This window comes from Oncorhynchus nerka, linkage group LG8 (assembly GCF_034236695.1).
Source record: "Oncorhynchus nerka isolate Pitt River linkage group LG8, Oner_Uvic_2.0, whole genome shotgun sequence".
Classification (NCBI taxonomy): domain Eukaryota; kingdom Metazoa; phylum Chordata; class Actinopteri; order Salmoniformes; family Salmonidae; genus Oncorhynchus; species Oncorhynchus nerka.
The window spans coordinates 65,607,685-65,633,314 of NC_088403.1; the positions used below are offsets into that span (position 1 = coordinate 65,607,685).

General features: G+C 43.7%; 2 protein-coding genes across 2 annotated transcripts; both read left to right on the forward strand.

Annotated features, from left to right (window-relative positions):
* The first annotated feature begins 337 nt into the window (after positions 1–337).
* On the forward strand, positions 338–15,585 carry LOC115119967 (zinc finger protein 219-like). The gene is made up of 6 exons (XM_029648859.2): positions 338–455; positions 6,735–6,853; positions 12,531–12,615; positions 12,891–13,086; positions 13,751–14,772; positions 15,330–15,585. The coding sequence occupies exons 1-6, from the start codon at positions 361–363 to the stop codon at positions 15,583–15,585; spliced, it is 1,773 nt and encodes a 590-aa protein (XP_029504719.2). The 5' UTR covers positions 338–360.
* A 24-nt stretch (positions 15,586–15,609) lies between these two features.
* LOC135572972 (uncharacterized) lies at positions 15,610–22,924 on the forward strand. Its single transcript, XM_065021993.1, has 3 exons — positions 15,610–16,156; positions 18,512–18,757; positions 19,237–22,924. Exons 1-3 carry the CDS (start codon positions 15,610–15,612, stop codon positions 19,482–19,484), a joined length of 1,041 nt encoding a protein of 346 aa, XP_064878065.1. The 3' UTR covers positions 19,485–22,924.
* The last annotated feature ends 2,706 nt before the right edge of the window (positions 22,925–25,630 follow it).

The window sequence follows — 25,630 nt, forward strand, 5'->3', positions numbered from 1 at the left end:
TAATGGAAATAACCTCAATTTTTTTTTTGTTTTGTTATTGTGAGCTTTTCTACTTTGTCAAACATCTGTAAATTATTTGGATTTGCACTGAATATTAAACTGAAGTGGGTCTAGAGTGTTTTGTTGTAGTTTTTCATGAATAGTATTCAGTGCATTTATAAATGTAATAAAAACATGTTATAGACTACTTTATTCTAACGCAACAATAATGAAAAGGAAGGGTTGTAAAGTGACAGATCTATTGCTTTCTTGCCTCCTTGTCCTGCTATTTCAACCCCCCATTTTACCATATAAATCTCTGCATACTCGCGCATGCGCGTTACGCAATCTACCGGATAGCGAGGTAGGGGAGCTGTACTAATGGCGGAGAACGTACGGTCGCCTTTTGAGTACCGGGAGCCACCGACCCTCGACAGCGACGGGGATGGGAGCAAACCGCCTTTGCCGCCCCGGGGGTAACGTATTGGGGATTTTTTTTGATCACTTGTTAGCTACTTGTTTAAAAGTGAAGTCGATTGCAAGCCCTGCCTGAGCGGGTGTGTTTGTTTAGTATCCATCCTTGTGTTGATTCTGCTGAGGAAAAAAATAAAAACGGCGAAAGTGTTTTTTCGCTTCAGGATCAATAGCTACCTAGTTACTGTTAATTTTTAGGATTATTTTTTTTATTTACACCCTGTCACTGTTGATTATCCGTATGTTTTTGAGCTTTCGTCTGAGAGCTGGCCAGCTGTAATGTCATGTCTGTTATTTAATTAGCCAGCTAGCTAACTATTAGCCATCTGTTAGTTAGCTAGCTGGCTAGTTACATCTGCACACGGTAGTCATAGCTAGCTAGCTAAACAGATTATTGCATTTAGGCTAGCTTTGCTTGATTTTGATAGCTAGCTAACTCGAAAGCGATATGGCTCGTTATTTTAAGAATTTAGGCATTAAAATCATATGTTTGCCAGATATTCTGGTACTGTAGTTAGCTATGTGCTACTAGCATCTTCATTCAAACTGATGTTGGGTGGAAATCCGTCAGTTACATTAGGCATCACTTTCACTGTGTAGATCTGACTGACTTGTGGTCTACTGTATAATGAGGGATGCAAAGGCGTACTGTCTCTCAAGTGTGTGTGTGTATGGGGGGGGGGGGGGGGGGCATTTTATATATGCCTGGTTATTGGGGTTTGTCAAATGTCTACAATTATTGAAAAGTATAATATTTCACCAGGTATTATATATACATTTTGTTTCCAATATATTATTTGATTGTTTGATACTTTATGGATTTTATTCCATTTTGATTTTACAATTGTATTCAATAAATATAATTGCCCAATTTCCCCAAGAGCATCTAAAAGGCTAAGTTCATCATTAGAATCATTATTAAATCGCCAAGTTGTTTCCAAAAAGCATCATTATTAAAGTTGCACTTGAAAACAAATATTCAGATGATATTTTTCACATGCGCTAGATTGGAAAAAAAAAATGTTTTTATTTAACCGTTATTTAACTGGGCAAGTCCGTTAAGAATACATTGTTATTTACAGTGACGGCCAAACCCGGACGACACAGCCAATTGTGTGCCGCCCTTATGGGACTCCCAATCATGGTCGGTTGTGATACAGCCTGGAAATACAACAGGTGTAGACTTTAATGTGAAATTCCTAGTTATGAGCCCTTTCTCAACAAATGCAGATTTAAAAAGTAAGAAAATTGAGCCCCAAAAAAAGGACTTAGTAACACAATAAAATGACAATAACAAGATGATTTACAAGGAGTACTAGTACGGTGTGTGTGTCGGTGTAGTATGTGTGGATAGAGTCCAGTGAGTGTGCATAGAGCCAATGCAAAAGAAAGAGGGGGTCAATGCAAATTGTCCAGGTAGCCATTTTATTAGCTGTTCAGCATTATTATGGCATGGGGGTAGAAGCTGTTCAGGAACCTTTTGGGTCAATACTTGGTGCTCTGGTACCGCTTGCTGTGCGGTAATGGAGAGAACAGTCTATGACTTTGGTGGCTGGAGTCTTTGACAATTTTTAGGGCCTTCCTCTGACACCGCCTGGTATAGAGGCCCTGGATCGCAGGGAGCTCGGCCCCAGTGATGTACTGGGCTATACGGTCTACCCACTGTAGCACCTTGTGGTTGGACGCCACGCATTTGTCATACCAAGCGGTATTGCAGCCAGTCACTCCATTACAGCCCCATCTACAGTGCCTTCAGGAAGTATTCAGACCCCTTGACTTTTTGCAACATTTGTTAGGTTACAGCCATATGCTAAAATGGATTTAAACAATAACAATTCCTCAGCAATCTACACACAATACCCCTTAATGACAAAGCGAAAAACATGTGTTTTGAAATTTTAGCAAATGTATAGAAATAAAAACAGATTCCTTATTTACATACGAGCGTCTGCTAAATGACTTAAATGTAAATGTAATGTATTCAGACTCTTTGCAATGAGACTCAAAATTGAGCTGTGAGCAGGAGTCCACCTGTGATAAATTCATTTGGTTGCACATGATTTGAAAAGGCACACAACCATCTATATAAGGACCCACAGTTGACAGTGCATGTCACAGCAAAAAACCAAGCCATGAAGTCGATGGAATTGTTCGTAGAGCTCCGAGACAGAATTCTGTCGAGGCACAGATCTGACGGATGGTATCAAAAAAATGTCTGCAGCACTGAAGGTCCCCAAGAACAAAAGTGCACTTCCATCATTCTTAAATGGAAATAAGTTTGAAACCACCAAGACTCTTTGTAGAGATGGCCACCTGGCCAAACTGAGCAATCGGGGGAGAAGGCCCTTGGTCAGGGAGGTGACCAAAAATCTGATGGTCACTCAGACAGACCTCCAGAGTTCCTCTGTGGAGATGGGAGAACCTTCCAGAAGGACAACCATCTCTGCAGCACTCCCCCAATCAGGCCTTTTATGGTCAAGGGGCCAGACGGAATCGACTCGTCAGCAAAAGGCACATGACAGACTGCTTGGAGTCATCTAAAGACCCTCAGACCATGAGAAACAAGATTCTCTGGTCTGATGAAACCAAGATTGAACTCTTATGCCTGAATGCCAAGCGTCACATCTGGAGGAAACCTGGCACCATCCCTACGGTGAATCATGGTGGTGGCAGCATCATGCTGTGGGGATGTTTTTCACCGGCACGGACTGGGAGACTAGTCAGGATCGAGGCAAAGATAAACAGAGCATATTACAGAGAGATCCTTGATGAAAACCTTCTACAGAGTGCTCGGGACCTCAGACTGGGGCAAAGGTACACCTGCCAACAGGAAAATTGACCTAAGCACACAGTCAAGACAGTGCAGGAGTGGCTTCGGGACAAGTCTCTGAATGTCCTTGAGTGGCACAGCCAGGGCCCGGACTTGAACTCAATAGAACATCTCTGTAGAGACCTGAAAATAGCTGTGCAGCAACGCTCCCCATCCAACCTGCCAGAGCTAGAGAGGATCTGCAGAGAAGAATGGGAGAAATTCCCCAAATACAGATGTGCCAAGCTTGGAGCGTCATACCCATGAACACTGGAGGCTGTAGTCGCTGCCAAAGGTGCTACAACAAAGCACTGAGTAAAAGGTCTGAATACTTATGTAAATGTCATATTTCTTTGTTTTTTTAGTGTATACATTTGCAAAGAAAATAAAAACCTGTGTAGGTTGCGTGACAATATACTGTGTGTTTTTGTCTGTCTGTCTGTGTAACGGCTTTTTAGGTGTGGTGAAGGAGAGTCGGACCAAAACGCAGCGTGTAGATTGCGATCCATGTTTATTCAAACAAAAGATAAACACGAATCAATACAATACACTACAAAACAATAAACGTATCGAAAACCGAAACAGCCCTATCTGGTGAAACACTAAGACAGGAACAAAAACACTAAGGACAGGAACAATCACCCACCAACTACACAGTGAAACCCCGGCTACCTAAATATGGTTCCCAATCAAGAGACAACGAGAATCACCTGACTCTGATTGAGAACCGCCTCAGGCAGCCAAACCTAAGCTACACCCCTACTCAGCCGCAATCCCAATTCCTATAAAACCCCAATACGAAACACAACAAATAAACCCATGTCACACCCTGGCCTGACCAAATATTATAACGAAAACACAAAATACTATGACCAAGGCGTGACAGTCTGTCTGTCTGTCTGTCTGTCTGTCTGTCTGTCTGTCTGTCTGTCTTCAGAAAGTATTCAGACCCCTTGACTTTTTCCACATTTTGTTAAGTTACACCCTTATTCTAAAGTTGATTTTTTTTTAAATAGAATAATCCTCAGCAATCTACACACAGGGCAAAGGGATTTCTGTTTTTATTTTTAATACATTTGCAAACATTTCTAAACTTCTTTTGCTTTGTCATTATGGGGTATGGTGTGTAGATTGATGAGCAAATCTATTTAATCCGTTTTAGAATAAGGCCAGAACGTAACAAAATATGGAAAAAGAAAAGGGGTCTGAATACTTTCCGAATGCACTGTTTTGACCTTTTATTTAACTAGGCATGTCGGTTAAGAACAAATTCTTATTTTCAATGACGGCCTAGGAACAGTGGGTTAACTGCCTAGGAACAGTGGGTTAACTGCCTAGGAACAGTGGGTTAACTGCCTAGGAACAGTGGGGTTAACTGCCTAGGAACAGTGGGGTTAACTGCCTAGGAACAGTGGGGTTAACTGCCTAGGAACAGTGGGGTTAACTGCCTAGGAACAGTGGGGTTAACTGCCTTGGAACAGTGGGGTTAACTGCCTAGGAACAGTGGGGTTAACTGCCTAGGAACAGTGGGGTTAACTGCCTAGGAACAGTGGGGTTAACTGCCTAGGAACAGTGGGGTTAACTGCCTAGGAACAGTGGGTTAACTGCCTAGGAACAGTGGGTTAACTGCCTTGTTCAGGGGCAGAACGACGAACGAGTGTTTTACCTTGTCAGCTCAGGGAATCAAACTAGCAACCTTTTGGTTACTGGCCAAATGCTCTAACCACTAGGCTACCTGCCGCCCAATTACTTGTGTAAATGGGATATTTTAAGATTTTATTGTTAATACATATTGTGTGTGTATATTGATGGGGGCCAGCTCGGGGATTCAATCTTGCAACCTTCCAACACTCTAACCACTAGGCTTCCTGCCACCCCAAATGTAACGTAGGATTCCCGGAATATTACCTATATGATTATTATAATTTAATTATCAGTAGTTTAACTACAATAAAACAAATAAACAGGCTAAATTCATTGTGAAAATACAGTTGATCTATGGTAATGCCACATTGAATGATTCAAGGAAATTAGCCAATTTTTATTTAATTTTTATTTATTTGCATCTGAATAACATTTTTATAGCTTATTCTTTTAACATCGAATAGGTTATAAATAAATTATTATTGTTATTAGCTGATCACACTTTTATTTCTCACCAGAATGAGGGTGTGATTTGGGAGATTCCGCTCCGTCTGGGCCTCCACTAGGTCCATGGGGCGGTAGTGTAGCCTAGTGGTTAGAGTGGAGGGGTGGCAGGTAGCCTAGTGGTTAGAGCGTTGGACTAGTAACCGGAAGGTTCAAACCCCCGAGCTGACAAGGTACAAATCTGTCGTTCTGCCCCTGAACAGGCAGTTAACCCACTGTTCCCAAGCCGTCATTGAAAATAAGAATGTGTTCTTAACTGACTTGCCTGGGTAAATAAAGGTAAAATAGACCTAGACCCTGGCCTGTGTGTGTGCTCTCGCTGTTCACGCCGTTGGCGAGATGGAGATTGTGGCCAAAGCAATTTAGCCAAGGCCAGTTCAGTTGCCTCACTGCAGCCACAATGTTTGCCCCGTTGTCCGTGGTGATACAGTACACTTTATTTTCGTCAAGGGGCCACCAGTCAAGCTATCCCCAACGCGGGACTTCGGCCAGGGTGTCAGCTGTGTGGGATTGTTTTCAAACATCGGGATTTCAGTGTCCAATCTTTCGAGAGAGAGTGCACTGTCAGACTCATGTAAGGAGTCATATTTACACTTTAGTGCAAACAAAAATATAATTACACTTTTTTTTTTGTTGCTAGGCGAGACATCTTTTTCACCTCACTCCTCCGATCTACGGTAACAATGGATAAAGGTCAGAGGTGAAGAGCAGAGGCTACCCACCCACCCCCAGCCTGTAGGCTATAGGCTCTATAGTTGACCTCAGTCCCCACTTTTCACTCCACCCCTCGTCTTTTCGAATGGACTGATTTGACCTTCAGAGATTCTCTCCTGTCCGTGATAGAGAGCGGCTTTGCTGATTGCGCCACGTTTTAAAAGATGGTTGGAAAGAGGAGGTGACAAATACAATTTTAACAGACGGACTAAGTTTAGCAAAAACAATACCATACAAATCAATAGTTAAACAGTCCTGCTATGGGTGAAGGAGATATACGTTCAAATAAAGTTGACGAAACATTTTATGGAAGAAAAAAAAGATGGTTGACGGCTATTTTATTTTCATGATGGTCAACATCCAAAACCGACAATGTCACAGTTATCCAATTATCGTCACAGCCCTAGCTGTAGGCTTACTTGGGGTTATTTTGATGGTAACAAATGGCCTATTCATAATGAGGCAGATGTAAATGCAATTTATCTAGAAATGTCATTCTTGTCACGTACAAAATAAATCTCAGTTCTAATTCAGTAAAACATGTATTATTATTTTTTATTTAATTTGAAATGTTGTAAATCTGAAGGAACCCCTGGGGTGTGTTTTGTAGGAGGGGGTGTGTCAGGAAAAGGAAGGGTACCCCTGTGAAGGTGTGTGACCGGGCCTACGTGACAGAGGATGAAGAGGAGGAGGAAGAGGAGAGTCTGTCTGAACACAGCTACAGTCCAGGTAAACACACACACACACACACACGTGTTGCATGGTATACCGGTACTACGATAATGTAACCAAAACGTTACGAGACTACCATTTTAGAAAACTGTAGAACCGTTGCGTAGGTGGTACTGGCCCCGCCAATCTGTTTATAAAATTACATTTCAGTTTAAAAAAACATAATAATAATTTGCCACAGCAGCTAGTTTCTTAAATGCGCCGGTCCAATAATGGCCACTTCACATGCATTCACACATCCTCGGTGCAGACCCCAATAATCATTCTGCTGTTACCTTTGTACATTGGGACAGCGGCAAGCAAAGTTAATGCGTTGTATCGGGGATGCAAAACCGTCACTTTTCAGAGATTTGTATTTATTTATTTATTTGCATTTTGATTTCATTAGGTCATCCACGTGAATTGTGCAGTAGAATAAAAAACGGTATTAGGGGGGGGGGGGGGGGTTGCACAGGCAGTGTATCACCATTGAGCCGTAAGAGAGGCTGATCTTCTCCCTGAATGCATCCTGAATGACTGAATGCATCCTGAATGACTGAATGCATCCTGAATGACTGAATGCATCCTACAAATAGAATATCAGAGTTCAGATGTCATCTTTTTTTTTCTTTTTTTTAATGTAAATGTTATAATTGTATAACTAAGTACAAAGTACATAACTAAGCACACAGGTTTAAGAAAATTAACAAATACTACCAATTTCCCGGGTATAGGTAGTAATATACCTTGTTTCAAAAGTGGCCATGAAAATATTACTCTCAATACATTCAATGAAGGTAGATCTTAGTTCATTCCAAAAGAAAATTGGATGTTAGGCCGTCACAGCCAGGCAATTTATTTAAGGCTGGTTTCTTTGCAGCTGTAGCCAATTCCTCTATTTTAAGCTCTGCCTCGCAAAACTCATTCAATCCTTGTCTATTGTAGGAATATGCCTTTTTGAGTTTTCTCAAAAAAGTAATTGCCCTTTATTAGGGAAGTAGGACGAAAAGATATATGTAGCAATCAACTTTGGTTCTGTTTTTTTTTTCAATTCCATTGAACATTCAAATAATTAATAGCATTCCTTTCCTGACACCTTTTTTCAAGGCTGCTAAAGTAAGAGGTGATTTCTCGTTTTATCCACTTTGCTGTTGATCATACGTGATCAGGCGGCAGATATGTCATATCAGAATGAGTACTTCGTCATGCGTGTGAAGCCTAGTTCACGTTACCCATAAGCACTCCGTTACGCTGCGCCAGATGTCATGCATTTCAATGGGGACGTCCACAACGGAGTGGAATTGCAACGCCATCCTTGCAGTTGGTGGCTCTGTTACGAGACGGACACCGCATACTCCAGCCGGAGTCGGTCGAAGAACAGGAAGTTGCCAAACTACAGAAGAAGATAACAATTTGCTTTTCTGTGATAGAAATTATCCAAGTGTGTACAATTTTTTTTACCTTTATTTAACCCATTGAAGTCAGTTAAGAACAAATTCTTATTTTCAATGACGGCCTAGGAACAGTGGGTTTAACTGCCTGTTCAGGGGCAGAACGACAGATTTGTACCATGTCAGCTCGGGGTTTGAACTTGCTCAACCACTTACCCTGCCACCTCTACACTCTAACCACTAGCTACCCTCCAATGCTCTAACCACTAGGCTACCCTGCCAAACAATGTTTTTTTTATTTCTATAGTAATGTTAAATAATACACATTACAGTGCATTCAGATGTATTCAGACGCCTTGACCTCTTCCTCATTTTGTTACGTTACAGCCTTTTCTAAAAATGTCTTTTCTTTTCTTTCTCATCAATCTTCACACAATACCCCATAATGACAAAGCAAACACACAGGTTTTTAGAAATTGTTGCTAATTTATTCGAACCAAACTGAAATGTCACATTTCAGTTTTGGCAAGTCGGTTAGTACATCTACTTTGTGCGTGACACTGGTCATTTTTCCAACAATTGTTTACAGACAGACTATTTCACTTATAAGCCTCATGAGGGAGGGAAATTATGTGGATATATTGAAGCAACAGCTCAAAACATCAGTCAAGAAGTTAAAGCTTGGTCGCAAATGGGTCTTCCAAATGGACAATGACCCCAAGCATGCTTCCAAAGTTGTGTCAAAATGGCTTAAGGACAACCAAGTCAAGGTATTGGAAGTGGCCATTACAAAGCCCTGACCTCAATCCTGTAGAAAATGTGTGGGCAGAACTGAAAAAGCAAGGAGGCCTACAAACCTGACTAATAAATGTAAAACATACAGGGTCTCTATAAAGGTTCAGAAATGTTGTGAAATAGCACAGTTACAAATAGAAATCAAACTGGATGGACATCAGAAATAGAGGAAGGACTTAAAACAAACACAATATAACTATTGTGAAATAGACTGTGAATGTAAAATATGTATAAGATTTATAAACTGAAGGTAGAAGCCTGAGTGTTATTGTTTATGAGTTTACTCCAATTGGGGGAAGGGTGGTAGGGTTTGCAGGGAATAATAAAGGTATTTTTTATATATTTAAAAAAAAAATTAAAAAAAAGTCTATTTACAAGAAAAATATATGGATGGGGTGACTGGGAATGATGCAGACAATTACATTGAAGGAAGCAATGTAAAGCTGATCAACCCCTTAAAAGGAAAAAATAATTAGATATAAATATATCTATCTCTTGTGAGTTAGCACACATTTTATTGAATTTTATAAACCAAATTGCAGTCAATTTTTACATGTTGGAGAGAGAATCCCCTGGTCACCTATAGAAACATGCCAACAGGAAGTGGTCACCTATAGAGACCTGCCAACAGGAAGGAGGTTAAATGCACCTTGAAATGCCTTTGTTGTTGTAAAAAAAAAAAGTGCAATATAAGTCAAGTTTGATTTGATGACATTACAGCGTTAGAATATTTTATACAATTCCATTAACCTTTTTTTTTTATTGATAACTTGGGATTTTATCACTTGACAATATCAATCATATAGTGTGAATGATTCTATAAATCCAGACAGTGAATGCATGTACCACTCTGAATGAATAAATAAATAATGTGCCTATTGAAGAAGTGTCTCTGGTCATGAAACTACAATACGGACTGAATGTCTAAACTAAGTACATTCTGAATGTCTATGCGTTTAGATTCATTCTCATCAATGACAACATTCTAGAACTGAATGTCTAAACTAAGTACATTCTGAATGTCTATGCGTTTAGATTCATTCTCATCAATGACAACATTCTAGAACTGAATGTCTAAACTAAGTACATTCTGAACGTCTATGCGTTAAGATTCATTCTCATCAATGACAACATTCTAGAACTGAATGTCTAAACTAAGTACATTCTGAACATCTATGCGTTAAGATTCATTCTCATCAATGACAACATTCTAGAACTGAATGTCTAAACTAAGTACATTCTGAATGTCTATGCGTTTAGATTCATTCTCATCAATGACAACATTCTAGAACTGAGTTATCACTTATCTAAGTTTGGTATCCGGGTTAATCTGGTTAATGATTAAGTGGCTCTTACCTTGGAGAATGCAGACAGCTGGATAGAACACAGTGTATTGCTAAGATGCACAAACTTAACGTAATAGCTACAGTCACCGACACAGGATGTCCTATTTCCTATCACGCTGGCCCTGAGCAAACCGCTAGGTCCCTCACTATAGCTGCACTTCTCCACATGGCCAGACTAATGCTGGTCTTCACATGGCCAGACTGATGCTGGTCTCCTCCACGTGGCCAGACTGATGCTGGTCATCCTTGGAAAAAGCCATGATTGTGTGAAATAGACACCAATGTCGACATACTGTACAAACAATTATCAAGGCTAAGTCATCCAAAATATGTGTAACTAGCTAGCTAAAGTTTTGTCGGTTGCTAGTTTAAGACCGAGACATGGGACAGAAGAAGTTCAACACTTTTTAGTAAATTAACTTCAATACAGCACATGTTCATCATGGGATTGGGCACAGATCTCTGATCGAGTAGGTGAAGAGTAGCTGACCGCGTCGGCTAGAGGTTGACGTGCGGGAGCTTCCTGCAGGAAATCGTGGTGTTTCTGAGGTGTTCTCCGTTTGCTAATTAGCATTTCACTTTATTTTTAATTGAGGCAAATATATTGATGACTCAAATTGTCAGAGGAGAGATATTTCCACGGTTATCAAAACGCAACGCCAAGCCTAAACCGGACACATACTTGGTGGGAAAATGATTGGAACAATTCATGTGTTTGACTGCAAGGTTTTATGGGTATTATGAAGCATCCGACTGTGGTGGACTATATAGGAACACATTAGGAATGGCATTGGCACAGGAAGAAAGGGAAAAGGGGTCTGCTACTCATGAGATGTTTATCAAAGGTAGAATTCATATAGGCCTTAATGGTAGAATTCATATAGGCCTTAATGGTAGAATTCATATAGGCCTTAATGGTAGAATTCATATAGGCCTTAATGGTAGAATTCATATAGGCCTTAATGGTAGAATTCATATAAGCCTTAATGGTAGAATTCATATAGGCCTTAATGGTAGAATTCATATAGGCCTTAATGGTAGAATTCATATAGGCCTTAATGGTAGAATTCATATAAGCCTTAATGGTAGAATTCATATAGGCCTTAATGGTAGAATTCATATAGGCCTTAATGGTAGAATTCATATAGGCCTTAATGGTAGAATTCATATAGGCCTTAATGGTAGAATTCATATAGGCCTTAATGGTAGAATTCATATAGGCCTTAATGGTAGAATTCATATAGGCCTTAATGGTAGAATTCATATAGGCCTTAATGGTAGAATTCATATAGGCCTTAATGGAAGCCTAAGCTTTGTTAAATGAATCTCCTTATCAAATGCTGTTTAACCGGGAGAAGACGTGGGGGTCGACGCCCACTTTCTTAAAAGTTGGGAGCAGTGTGTGTGTGTGGTGGAGCGAGAGGGATACTGGTGTTTGTGTGTGTGTGTGAGAGAGAGGGATACTGGTGTGTGTGTGTGGTGGAGCGAGAGGGATACTGGTGTTTGTGTGTGTGTGGTGGAGCGAGAGGGATACTGGTGTTTGTGTGTGTGTGGTGGAGCGAGAGGGATACTGGTGTTTGTGTGTGTGGTTGAGAGAGAGGGATACTGGTGTTTGTGTGTGGTGGAGAGAGAGGGATACTGGTGTTTGTGTGTGTGTGGTGGAGCGAGAGGGATACTGGTGTTTGTGTGTGTGTGGTGGAGCGAGAGGGATACTGGTGTTTGTGTGTGTGTGAGAGAGAGGGATACTGGTGTTTGTGTGTGGTGGAGAGAGAGGGATACTGGTGTTTGTTTGTGTGTGAGAGAGAGGGATACTGGTGTTTGTGTGAGAGAGAGAGAGGGATACTGGTGTTTGTGTGTGAGAGAGAGGGATACTGGTGTTTGTTTGTGTGTGAGAGAGAGGGATACTGGTGTTTGTGTGTGAGAGAGAGGGATACTGGTGTTTGTGTGTGAGAGAGTGAGGGATACTGGTGTTTGTGTGTGAGAGAGAGGGAGAGAAATAGAACTGAGTAAAGATGGTGTTATGCAGTGTTTTCCCCCTCACTGCCAGAAATGACGAGCAGATCATTATACGGTTATCTATTCTGTCCTGCAGCCCTATCATGTGTCAAGTATCCATTGTGTTGAATGTGTTCTGCTGTTCTTACTTGTTTCTAACTCTCCCAGGTGATGGACAGTACCCAGACGGAGCGGAGGACAGACTGCCTCCAACCGGAAGCCCTTACTACCTCGCCGACCCCTCCCAGCTCTGGTGAGCGAGAGACCGTAGGATCATGGAATAGACAACCAATGACAGACATGTCTTGAGAAATCAATCAAATGTCTGTAGTTGCATTGAATGGGTCAACCTTACCTATTGCAGTGGTCACCATGTCTTGGGAGGGCGTGCAGGCTTTTGTTCAAGCCCGGTGCTAACACACCTCACCAAGACCCTTGGTCAGTGAAATCGGGTGCGGTTGCTAGGCTGGAGCAAAAGGCTGTGTCTCCAGTGGATGGTGTGTGACGTTACTTTGTTTCTCCGTCCAGTGTGTCGGAGCTGGGCGAGGAGGGGGCGAGTGGGGTCCGGGGGCCAGTGCTCTTCCACCCCCCGCCCAACTGTAGGATCCGAGAGGTGCACTGCGGGAGTCAGGTGCGGCTGGTCGTCATAGCGATTCGAGACATCGCCAAAGGAGAGGAGATCACAGTGGACTACAGCCTGATGGACTGGGGAGAGAACGCCATGGTAACTAATGACTCTGATTACATCGCCTCGTTGCAAACCCATTTCGGCTATTCTTACATTTCCTCCGTGAATGAGTGTTGTCAGAGGTCATGACGTCTGACCAACAGAAACCTCATACACATCAAAATTGCCGTTGTTCTGGCATTACTACTAGTTGCTAGTTGTGTTCTTTCCTTGTTCCCTCCAAGTAACGATTGTGATTGGTTGTGCTCCATATTTGATTGTGACCTCATTACTACTAGTTGCTAGTTGTGTTCTTTCCTTGTTCTGTCCAAGTAACGATTGTGATTGGTTGTGCTCCATATTTGATTGTGACCTCATTACGACTAGTTGCTAGTTGTGTTCTTTCCTTGTTCTGTCCAAGTAACGATTGTGATTGGTTGTGCTCCATATTTGATTGTGACCTCATTACTACTAGTTGCTAGTTGTGTTCTTTCCTTGTTCTGTCCAAGTAACGATTGTGATTGGTTGTGCTCCATATTTGATTGTGACCTCATTACGACTAGTTGCTAGTTGTGTTCTTTCCTTGTTCTGTCCAAGTAACGATTGTGATTGGTTGGGCTCCATATTTGATTGTGACCTCAGCTTCATTTTTTTCTATTGGTTACTGTGCGGATTTATAAAGTTGCTCATTTGTTATGTTTTTGGATTTGTCTCCGAACAGGATGAAGAGCCTGGCCCCCACCCGCTGTCTCTCTCAGACTACCTCACCCCCTCCTGGTCCCTCTCCCCCTCCTCCTCCCCGCTAACCCACACTGAGCCCAGCGATTCGGACCGAGAGGAGGAGGAAGAAGACGACGATGACGACGAAGAAGAAGAGATGGAGGAGTTGAGGGGCCGCATGCTCCGCCGCCGAAAGAAGCGCAAAATAGCCACCCCCCCCGTCACCGCCAAGAAGAAGAGTGTCGCCACCCCCAGGGCCGGACCCGGGCGCCCCTGCTCATCCTCCTTCTCCCGGCTGGCTGCCTCCTCGACCCCGACCGTGGCCCAGACCCCGTCTCAGCCCGCCACTCCACTGGCGCCTCCCACCACCAACATCAACAACAACATCAACATAAACATCGGCAGCTCCAGCGGGGCCACTGTCAGCCGACGGCAGCACTGCCCCTACTGCGGCCGCCACTACCGCTCTCTGGCACGCCACCTGGAGAAACACCATGCCAACCAGCCAGAGGTCAGGGCTGCCATGGAGCTGTCCGCACTCCACACACACCCTTCCTCCTCTACCTCCTCCTCGCACGGCCACATCTTCGCTTCCCCCCAGCCCTCCTCTTCCTCTACTCCTGCCCCTCCCCCTCTTTTCTCCAGGGAGAGAGAGAGGGATGCGGTGGCCGCTCGAAGTTCCTCGGGGGCGGTCTCCTTTTCACTCTCGCTCTCCCCACCCTCGGCTTCTCAGTCGGCCGCGGCCAAAAAAGCCTCCAACGTATCGGTTCAGACGCCCAAGCCAGGCTCCGCCCCTGCAGTGGCCCCGGTGAAAAGTCCTCCCACATCCACGCCACCCAGGAGGGGCCGCAAGCCGAAGAGAGAGAAGGAGGAGCAGCAGAAAGCGGAGGAGTCCATCAGGAGCAAAGAGGAAGAGATACCTCCACCTCCTACCCCCAAGCCGGAGGAAGAAGAGCTGGAGGAGGAGCTGAGTGGAGCGGGGACCGTAGAGAGTCCTGGGGACTGGAGTACACAGCTGGCTAAGTATGATGGTTAATATGGTTCTGCTACATTGGAAAGAGATGTTGGGCCTAAATTAAATGTTACATGTGAAGTTCTGAATTGAAATACATATTTTGCCGTTCTATCAATATTATAATGGAGATGTGTGATAAAGAAATGTAAAGTTCACGGGTCTTTTTTTCAGCTCCTTCATCACCTGATTTACTTAATAAAAGGCACATAGGTGGTCCAGGTATCCTCATGACATGGCAATGACATCAGACCAACTTCTTGAATGGCTCAAACTCAATGAAGTTTGCAGTTGTCAATTTTTTTTGATTCTGCTCATAACATTTTTTGGTCCTTACGTGTATACATATAGGATATACGTGGGATATTGATTTTCAACCGGAAAAGAAAAAAAATTGCTTTCAAATATTACATTTTGACATTATTTTTTATTTTTTTACTCTCTCCCTCTGTCTCCCTCTCTCCCTCTGTCTCCCTCTCTCCCTCTGTCTCCCTCTCTCCCTCTGTGTCGCTCTCTCTTCCTCTGTGTTGCTCTCTCTCCCTCTATCTCTTTCTCTCTCTTTTTCTAGCTCCCACAGACACCACATGCCACCTCTCCTCTCTTCCCTCTCCTGCCTGGTGCTCTACCTGAGCCGGCAGCAGCACTCTTCCTTCTTGTCTCTCACTCGCTCCCCCAGTTCGGCTGAGGCCTGGCGCCTCCTCTGCCATTCCAGCCTGGCGCTGCTCATCCTCTACAACCGCCACCGAGAGTGTGAAGTGGCCAAGCTCACCACCCAGGACTACCACAACCGCACCACCCCCAAGCCCCACCCTGACCCAGGCTAACTCGGCCAACAGCCCCCCACAGGCATGGAGGCCATCCTCTCCCCCTTCGAGCATCAGGTCCTCTGCCACCTCCCCCGAGCAGGTGTGCTGGGCAAGCGGGGGCGCATCCAGCCCCTCATCCTGCCCCCGCACTGCGAGTCCTGCCTGGAGCTGCTCCTTCAGACCTCCTCCAACGTGGGCGTCGACCCCCACAGCCCCTACGTCTTCTCCCGGCCCTTCCATTCGCCCGCCACGCCGCTCCGGGGCACCGACCTACTGCGCAACCTGGCGCGGGCCAGCGGCGCCAAGAACCCCCGGGCGTTGACCCAGACACGGGCGCGCCAGCAGGTAGCCATTCTCACCCAGCTACTGCTCCTGGAGGAAGGCGAGGGGCAGGGCCAGCCGGGCGGGGCTGCCGCCAAGCGCCTGGAAGACTTCCTGCAGAGGGAGTACCACGTGACCCAGAGCTGCGCCACGATAGGCCGAGACCCGGCGCTGATGGGCCGTGTGGGCAGGGTGGTGATCTATGGGGAAAAGGAGGGGGTCCTCTTCAGAGGGATGAGTCTGCAGCACATCTGTCTGGAGCTGGATGGTAAGAGGAAACTACAGGGAACTGGGCTCTGGTGTGACCAAACTACCACACACTGAAAATCCATGGCACAGTTCCATCCCTTATCAGGGGGGGGTATGCGAGTATGCTGGTCATGCTCAGTAGGGATATGTTTACTAACTAGTATGCTGGTCATGCTCAGTAGGGATATGTTTACTAACTAGTATGCTGGTCATGCTCAGTAGGGATATGTTTACTAACTAGTATGCTGGTCATGCTCAGTAGGGATATGTTTACTAACTAGTATGCTGGTCATGCTCAGTAGGGATATGTTTACTAACTAGTATGCTGGTCATGCTCAGTAGGGATATGTTGACTAACTAGTATGCTGGTCATGCTCAGTAGGGATATGTTTACTAGTTGTAAGTTGGTAATAAAGCAGTAGTACGGGATTGCATGTTTAGAGCTTTACACATGAAGGATGATTCTCCTCTCACTCGGATCACAGCTGGGAACAAACATATTTGTAATTTTTTATTTTTTTATTTTGGGAAGCCAGCTGGGAGCAAACTTACCAGAACATTTGAAATAGATGGGAACTCTGAACAGGGTACCTTTTTGTAATTGCATTGCCCGCCGTACAACGATCTGTCCTTCTCGCAGACATTGTTAACAGACATCACGTCTTGTTATGGTTTGCTCATTGTGTAAATGAAAGAGGAAAACATTGACCAGAGTCTCCAAGCCTTTTACATTGTATAAGCCAGGTTATAGTGTATGATCAAAGCATGTTGTTCATGCTTTGTTCTTTCACTTTCCGTCTTCTATCCCTTCCCAATGCTCTCCCTCTGTCTTCTATCCCTTCCCAATGCTCTCCCTCTGTCTTCTATCCCTTCCCAATGCTCTCCCTCTGTCTTCTATCCCTTCCCAATGCTCTCTCTCTGTCTTCTATCCCTCCCAATGCTCTCTCTCTGTCTTCTATCCCTTCCCAATGCTCTCCCTCTGTCTTCTATCCCTCCCAATGCTCTCTCTCTGTCTTCTATCCCTCCCAATGCTCTCTCTCCATCTTCTATCCCTCCCAATGCTCTCTCTCCATCTTCTATCCCTCCCAATGCTCTCTCCATCTTCTATCCCTTCCCAATGCTCTCTCTGTCTTCTATCCCTCCCAATGCTCTCTCTCCATCTTCTATCCCTCTCCAATGCGCTCTCTCCATCTTCTATCCCTCCCAATGCGCTCTCTCCATCTTTATCCCTCCCAATGCGCTCTGTCTTCTATCCCTCCCAACGCTCTCTCTCCATCTCCTATCCCTTCCCAATGCTCTCTCTCTGTCTTCTATCCCTCCCAACGCTCCTCTGTCTTCTATCCCTCCCAATGCTCTCTCTGTATTCTATCCCTTCCCAACACTCTCTCCATCTTCTATCCCTCCCAATGCGCTCTCTCCATCTTCTATCCCTCCCAATGCGCTCTCTCCTTCTTCTATCCCTCTCAATGCGCTCTCTCCATCTTCTATCCCTCCCAATGCGCTCTCTCCTTCTTCTATCCCTCCCAATGCGCTCTCTCCTTCTTCTATCCCTCTCAATGCGCTCTCTCCATCTTCTATCCCTCCCAATGCGCTCTCTCCATCTTCTATCCCTCCCAATGCGCTCTCTCCGTCTTCTATCCCTCCCAATGCGCTCTCTCCATCTTCTATCCCTCCCAATGCTCTCTCCTTCTTCTATCCCTCTCTATGCGCTCTCTCCATCTTCTATCCCTCCCAATGCGCTCTCTCCGTCTTCTATCCCTCCCAATGCTCTCTCTCCGTCTTCTATCCCTCCCAATGCTCTCTCTCCGTCTTCTATCCCTCCCAATGCTCTCTCTCCGTCTTCTATCCCTCCCAATGCTCTCTCTCCGTCTTCTATCCCTCCCAATGCTCTCTCTCCGTCTTCTATCCCTCCCAATGCTCTCTCTATCTTCTATCCCTCCCAATGCTCTCTCTCCGTCTTCTATCCCTCCCAATGCTCTCTCTATCTTCTATCCCTCCCAACGTTCTCTCTCCGTCTTCTATCCCTCCCAATGCTCTCTCTCCGTCTTCTATCCCTCCCAATGCTCTCTCTCCGTCTTCTATCCTCCCAATGCTCTCTCTCCGTCTTCTATCCCTCCCAATGCTCTCTCTGTCTTCTATCCTCCCAATGCTCTCTCTCCGTCTTCTATCCCTCCCAATGCTCTCTCTATCTTCTATCCCTCCGTCTTCTATCTTCTATCCCTCCCAATGCTCTCTCTATCTTCTATCCCTCCCAATGCTCTCTCTATCTTCTATCCCTCCCAATGCTCTCTCTATCTTCTATCCCTCCCCAATGCTCTCTCTCCATCTTCTATCCCTCCCAACGCTCTCTCCATCTTCTATCCCTACCCAACAGTGATGTCAGGAAACTCTGCGGACTCCTTCTCAGACAGCTCGGACGTGGAGGCAGAGAAGGTTAAGGAGAAGGTTAAGGAGAAGGTTAAAGAGAAGGTTAAGGAGAAGGTGGAGGAGAAGGAGAAGGTGGGGGAGGTGAAGAAGCAACCAGGTCAACCCCCCAGCAAGAATAAAGCCCCCGCTCCCTCCTCGGTCAACCCCTCGCTCCCTGGTGCCCACAAGAGGAGGATCATTCAGCCCAAGTCCGGTATGTATAGGCTTATTTCTTCTACCAAATGTATCACCTATTCATGCCTATCTGGGTGAATGTGTTTTGAACAATAGCCTCTTTAATACCCAATATTGCGCTACATCCATGCAAGCCAGTGCGAGGCCAGCGTCAGACATGTTGGGAAATTGAGGAATTCAACAAGCCAATCGATAACTTCCTCGCAGTTATCGAGTCCTTTCAGATCTACTCAAGTGTGCCGGACACATGCCCCCTCGGCCACTGGGGTTCGAGCCCCGGGTCAGGTGACTCTGTCTACTTTTCGTGCTCCTTTCTCTTTATCCCAAACCTGTACTTGTATAAACAAAACTATACAAAAATATGTAAGGAGATCAAAACGATGTTTCATGAATATACTGTATATACAGTATACACAAGTGTTTTAGGGGTTAGGTACTCAGTGGGTATGGATTTGGAATTGGGAATTTGATGTTCATGACTCTGTTCTGTGTTCCCAGGGAAGCGTGGGGTGCTGAAACGGCCCTGGTCGGAGGCGGAGCGCATCGCCGTGGAGACGCACCTGAAGAGGAACATCATGGAGCAGCGCGTGCCAGCCAAGGCGGACTGCGAGCGCTGCCTGCAGCTCTGTCCCCTGCTGGTCAGCAACCAGCGTGACTGGAGAGCCATCAAGTTCTACTGCCACAACCGCATCCAGCTACTGAAGAAGCAAGGCAGGAGGGAGAGGGCAGGGAACTCTGTTAGATAGAGATGGGAGAGAGCGAGAGAACTGACTTCAACCATCTGGAGTGACCCTATTCTAGTCCTGGAGAAGTGCAGTCTGTTTGTTTTTCGTCCGAATTTACCTGACCTCTGACCTGACCTTAGAGGTCGTTCCTGGGACTAGGTGTGCACTATCAGTCCTAGCCCTGTAGTCCAGTAATGCAGTGTTGTCTTCATCAAGAGTCAAGGAGAGAATTAACTGGGATTAGTTGAAATGTCTCCTCTGACCAGGGGACATATCCACATAGTGTCTCAAAAGGGGTCTAGGAATCCTGTTAAAACCGGGTTTTTAAGACAACAAAAAAAAGCCTCCCAGCTCACAGTAGGTATTAGCTTGTTAAGACACTGACCAGACAAACTCTGAACCAGGAGTAAAATCAACTCCTAAAAAGGTTCATCTCAGCTGGTCGTCACGACAGTTTGAGGTACCGCAAAGGAAAGATGGTGATGACACTCATCGTTGTAAATTATTGGAAATAACCAATCACGAAGAGGCATGGGCAGCTGTGAACTGTATAGCACGTTTTCAGACACCCAGATGAATGTGACTTTACATCAAATGTTGCAATGGTAAAGCACTTGATATAATTTGTCTGACACGATCACTTTGCCTAACTCCTAATTATTGCCTAATATGTTGGCATGCATAACCTTCTTTTTTAAACTTTTTTTTTTTAACCAATTCTGATGTTTTTTTCAAAAGCGTACGTTTTATAAAATGGTCGCTAACACTCTGAACTCCTGGATGATTACTCTAAATGTATTTTGTACGGTACTGTAGGCATTACGTCTCTTACTGATAATGTTGCATTAAAACCTATCATTTTCAACACCCAATCAAAGTTAACATAGGCCCTAAATACCTTCAGTGGCCCAATATTACTTAGGCATATTATTTAACAGTGTTGCAGGCCTTTTTTTTAATTTATTTTTTTAATGATCAAGACACCTGCTGGTAACTCTTAACTGGTGAGGTCAGATCATGAGGTCTCTTAAATATCTGTCAACTAGTTTAGGTTTAATGCCTAGCTTTTATTTTTAACCTGTAGGAGTAAAATGTTTCTATTCTCAGCACTTACGACACATTTTCTACTCCTGAGACGCTTTGTGGATACGGGCCCTGGATTACGAAACAACAGTCCTAGAAGTTCCTGGAGAATCCCGAGTTTAAAACTCTTTTATTTCAATCTGTTGGGACAGGATACAGGGAAATGACTGAGAAAAAGTGAGGGAGTTCAGAGGAATGGACCTCCACTGAAAGCTGAAGACCAAATGTGAATATTACGTTGTCTTTACAAAGATGTAGTAAGAAACACATGGATTAAACCAATATGACCCCCCCCCCCCCCCCCCTAGAATGAGCATACATGTCATATGGGAGGAGCTGTTTGATACATGTCATATGGGAGGAGCTGTTTGATACATGTCAGATGGGAGGAGCTGTCAGATGGGAGGAGCTGTTTGATACGTGTCATATGGGAGGAGCTGTTTGATACATGTCATATGGGAGGAGCTGTTTGATGGGAGGAGCTGTTTGATACATGTCATATGGGAGGAGCTGTTTGATGGGAGGAGCTGTTTGATTCATGTCATATGGGAGGAGCTGTTTGATGGGAGGAGCTGTTTGATACATGTCATATGGGAGGAGCTGTCATGGGATGGGAGGAGCTGTTTGATACATGTCATATGGGAGGAACTGTTTGATGGGAGGAGCTGTTTGATTCATGTCAGATGGGAGGAGCTGTTTGATTCATGTCATATGGGAGGAGCTGTTTGATTCATGTCATATGGGAGGAGCTGTTTGATTCATGTCATATGGGAGGAGCTGTTTGATTCATGTCATATGGGAGGAGCTGTTTGATTCATGTCATATGGGAGGAGCTGTTTGATACATGTCATATGGGAGGAGCTGTCAGGTGGGAGGAGCTGTTTGATACATGTCATATGGGAGGAGCTGTTTGATTCATGTCATATGGGAGGAGCTGTTTGATTCATGTCATATGGGAGGAGCTGTCATATGGGAGGAGCTGTTTGATTCATGTCATATGGGAGGAGCTGTTTGATTCATGTCATATGGGAGGAGCTGTTTGATACGTGTCATATGGGAGGAGCTGTTTGATACGTGTCATATGGGAGGAGCTGTTTGATACATGTCATATGGGAGGAGCTGTTTGATTCATGTCATATGGGAGGAGCTGTTTGATACGTGTCATATGGGAGGAGCTGTTTGATTCGTGTCATATGGGAGGAGCTGTTTGATTCGTGTCATATGGGAGGAGCTGTTTGATACGTGTCATATGGGAGGAGCTGTTTGATTCGTGTCATATGGGAGGAGCTGTTTGATACGTGTCATATGGGAGGAGCTGTTTGATTCATGTCATATGGGAGGAGCTGTTTGATACATGTCATATGGGAGGAGCTGTCAGATGGGAGGAGCTGTTTGATACATGTCATATGGGAGGAGCTGTCAGATGGGAGGAGCTGTTTGATACATGTCATATGGGAGGAGCTGTTTGATTCATGTCATATGGGAGGAGCTGTTTGATACGTGTCATATGGGAGGAGCTGTTTGATTCATGTCATATGGGAGGAGCTGTTTGATACATGTCATATGGGAGGAGCTGTTTGATACATGTCAGATGGGAGGAGCTGTTTGATTCATGTCATATGGGAGGAGCTGTTTGATTCATGTCATATGGGAGGAGCTGTCATATGGGAGGAGCTGTTTGATTCATGTCAGATGGGAGGAGCTGTTTGATACGTGTCATATGGGAGGAGCTGTTTGATACATGTCATATGGGAGGAGCTGTTTGATTCATGTCATATGGAAGGAGCTGTTTGATACATGTCATATGGGAGGTGCTGTTTGATACGTGTCATATGGGAGGAGCTGTTTGATGGGAGGAGCTGTCATATGGGAGGAGCTATGGATAACTGACTGGCATGAACTCTAACCATTACTATCACGGCCAGCTGTGTTTCTAACAGTGTCGATCAAAGTATTGGACCATGATGCACCAGTGAACTTGTTCACGCATAACTCTGTACCACGGTTTCAGTTAAACGGATATGAAACAAGGCACGCATACTTTAAATTGTTTATCATATCTGTTTTTTTTAGTTTTTTAAAAATATATTTTGTAGTCATTTTACTCGACAATATAATATGGTCTTGTTAGTAACAAATGTAAATACGTGTTAATCAAGAATGAAATTTGATGTAGTCGTGGTTATAAAGTTGGTCGTATTGTGCTAAGGTGTACATATTGTAAATACCACATTTTGAAGTGTTTTCTGAACCACAAATTGTATCGTGATATTTTGCACTATGGTAACAGAAAAGGTTATCTGCAGTACTGCAAAAACAAAATAAACAAAAAAATCTGAATAGTCTCGTGACAATGAACATGTTGTCAGAACAATGTTCCTAATGTGTTTTCTTGAAACAAATGTATCTATATCTAATACTGTTATTAGAATATCTCAGGTTGGGGCTCCAGTAAATGGTTTAATTGTTGAACAGGTGATACAGTATACAGTCACTATTACAGATAGATGGGATACAGTATACAGTCACTATTACAGATAGAGGGGATACAGTATACAGTCACTATTACAGATAGAGGGGATACAGTATACAGTCACTATTACAGATAGATGGGATACAGTATACAGTCACTATTACAGATAGAGGGGATACAGTATACAGTCACTATTACAGATAGAGGGGATACAGTATACAGTCACTACTACAGATAGAGGGGATACAGTATACAGTCACTACTACAGATAGAGGGGATACAGTATACAGTCACTATTACAGATAGAGGGGATACAGTATACAGTCACTACTACAGATAGAGGGGATACAGTATACAGTCACTATTACAGATAGAGGGGATACAGTATACAGTCACTACTACAGATAGAGGGGATACAGTATACAGTCACTACTACAGATAGAGGGGATACAGTATACAGTCACTACTACAGATAGAGGGGATACAGTATACAGTCACTACTACAGATAGAGGGGATACAGTATACAGTCACTACTACAGATAGAGGGGGATACAGTATACAGTCACTATTACAGATAGAGGGGATACAGTATACAGTCACTACTACAGATAGAGGGGATACAGTATACAGTCACTATTACAGATAGAGGGGATACAGTATACAGTCACTACTACAGATAGAGGGGATACAGTATACAGTCACTACTACAGATAGAGGGATACAGTATACAGTCACTACTACAGATAGAGGGGATACAGTATACAGTCACTATTACAGATAGAGGGGATACAGTATACAGTCACTACTACAGATAGAGGGGATACAGTATACAGTCACTACTACAGATAGATGGGATACAGTATACAGTCACTACTACAGATAGATGGGATACAGTATACAGTCACTATTACAGATAGATGGGATACAGTATACAGTCACTATTACAGATAGATGGGATACAGTATACAGTCACTACTACAGATAGAGGGGATACAGTATACAGTCACTACTACAGATAGATGGGATACAGTATACAGTCACTACTACAGATAGAGGGGATACAGTATACAGTCACTACTACAGATAGAGGGGATACAGTATACAGTCACTACTACAGATAGAGGGGATACAGTATACAGTCACTATTACAGATAGATGGGATACAGTATACAGTCACTATTACAGATAGAGGGGATACAGTATACAGTCACTATTACAGATAGAGGGGATACAGTATACAGTCACTATTACAGATAGATGGGATACAGTATACAGTCACTATTACAGATAGAGGGGATACAGTATACAGTCACTATTACAGATAGAGGGGATACAGTATACAGTCACTACTACAGATAGAGGGGATACAGTATACAGTCACTACTACAGATAGAGGGGATACAGTATACAGTCACTATTACAGATAGAGGGGATACAGTATACAGTCACTACTACAGATAGAGGGGATACAGTATACAGTCACTATTACAGATAGAGGGGATACAGTATACAGTCACTACTACAGATAGAGGGGATACAGTATACAGTCACTACTACAGATAGAGGGGATACAGTATACAGTCACTACTACAGATAGAGGGGATACAGTATACAGTCACTACTACAGATAGAGGGGATACAGTATACAGTCACTACTACAGATAGAGGGGATACAGTATACAGTCACTATTACAGATAGAGGGGATACAGTATACAGTCACTACTACAGATAGAGGGGATACAGTATACAGTCACTACTACAGATAGAGGGGATACAGTATACAGTCACTACTACAGATAGATGGGATACAGTATACAGTCACTACTACAGATAGAGGGGATACAGTATACAGTCACTACTACAGATAGATGGGATACAGTATACAGTCACTACTACAGATAGATGGGATACAGTATACAGTCACTATTACAGATAGATGGGATACAGTATACAGTCACTATTACAGATAGATGGGATACAGTATACAGTCACTACTACAGATAGAGGGGATACAGTATACAGTCACTACTACAGATAGATGGGATACAGTATACAGTCACTACTACAGATAGAGGGGATACAGTATACAGTCACTACTACAGATAGAGGGGATACAGTATACAGTCACTACTACAGATAGAGGGGATACAGTATACAGTCACTATTACAGATAGATGGGATACAGTATACAGTCACTACTACAGATAGAGGGGATACAGTATACAGTCACTATTACAGATAGATGGGATACAGTATACAGTCACTACTACAGATAGAGGGGATACAGTATACAGTCACTACTACAGATAGATGGGATACAGTATACAGTCACTACTACAGATAGATGGGATACTGTATACAGTCACTATTACAGATAGATGGGATACAGTATACAGTCACTACTACAGATAGAGGGGATACAGTATACAGTCACTACTACAGATAGATGGGATACAGTATACAGTCACTACTACAGATAGAGGGGATACAGTATACAGTCACTACTACAGATAGATGGGATACAGTATACAGTCACTACTACAGATAGATGGGATACAGTATACAGTCACTACTACAGATAGATGGGATACAGTATACAGTCACTATTA

Coding starts and splice junctions, on each gene's coding strand:
- LOC115119967 (XM_029648859.2), top strand. CDS start 361: ATGGCGGAGAACGTACGGTCGCCTTTTGAGTACCGGGAGCCACCGACC. Junction 456..6,734: donor CCGCCTTTGCCGCCCCGGGG/GTAACGTATTGG, acceptor TGTGTTTTGTAG/GAGGGGGTGTGTCAGGAAAA. Junction 6,854..12,530: donor TGAACACAGCTACAGTCCAG/GTAAACACACAC, acceptor TAACTCTCCCAG/GTGATGGACAGTACCCAGAC.
- LOC135572972 (XM_065021993.1), top strand. CDS start 15,610: ATGGAGGCCATCCTCTCCCCCTTCGAGCATCAGGTCCTCTGCCACCTC. Junction 16,157..18,511: donor CATCTGTCTGGAGCTGGATG/GTAAGAGGAAAC, acceptor CCTACCCAACAG/TGATGTCAGGAAACTCTGCG. Junction 18,758..19,236: donor GATCATTCAGCCCAAGTCCG/GTATGTATAGGC, acceptor CTGTGTTCCCAG/GGAAGCGTGGGGTGCTGAAA.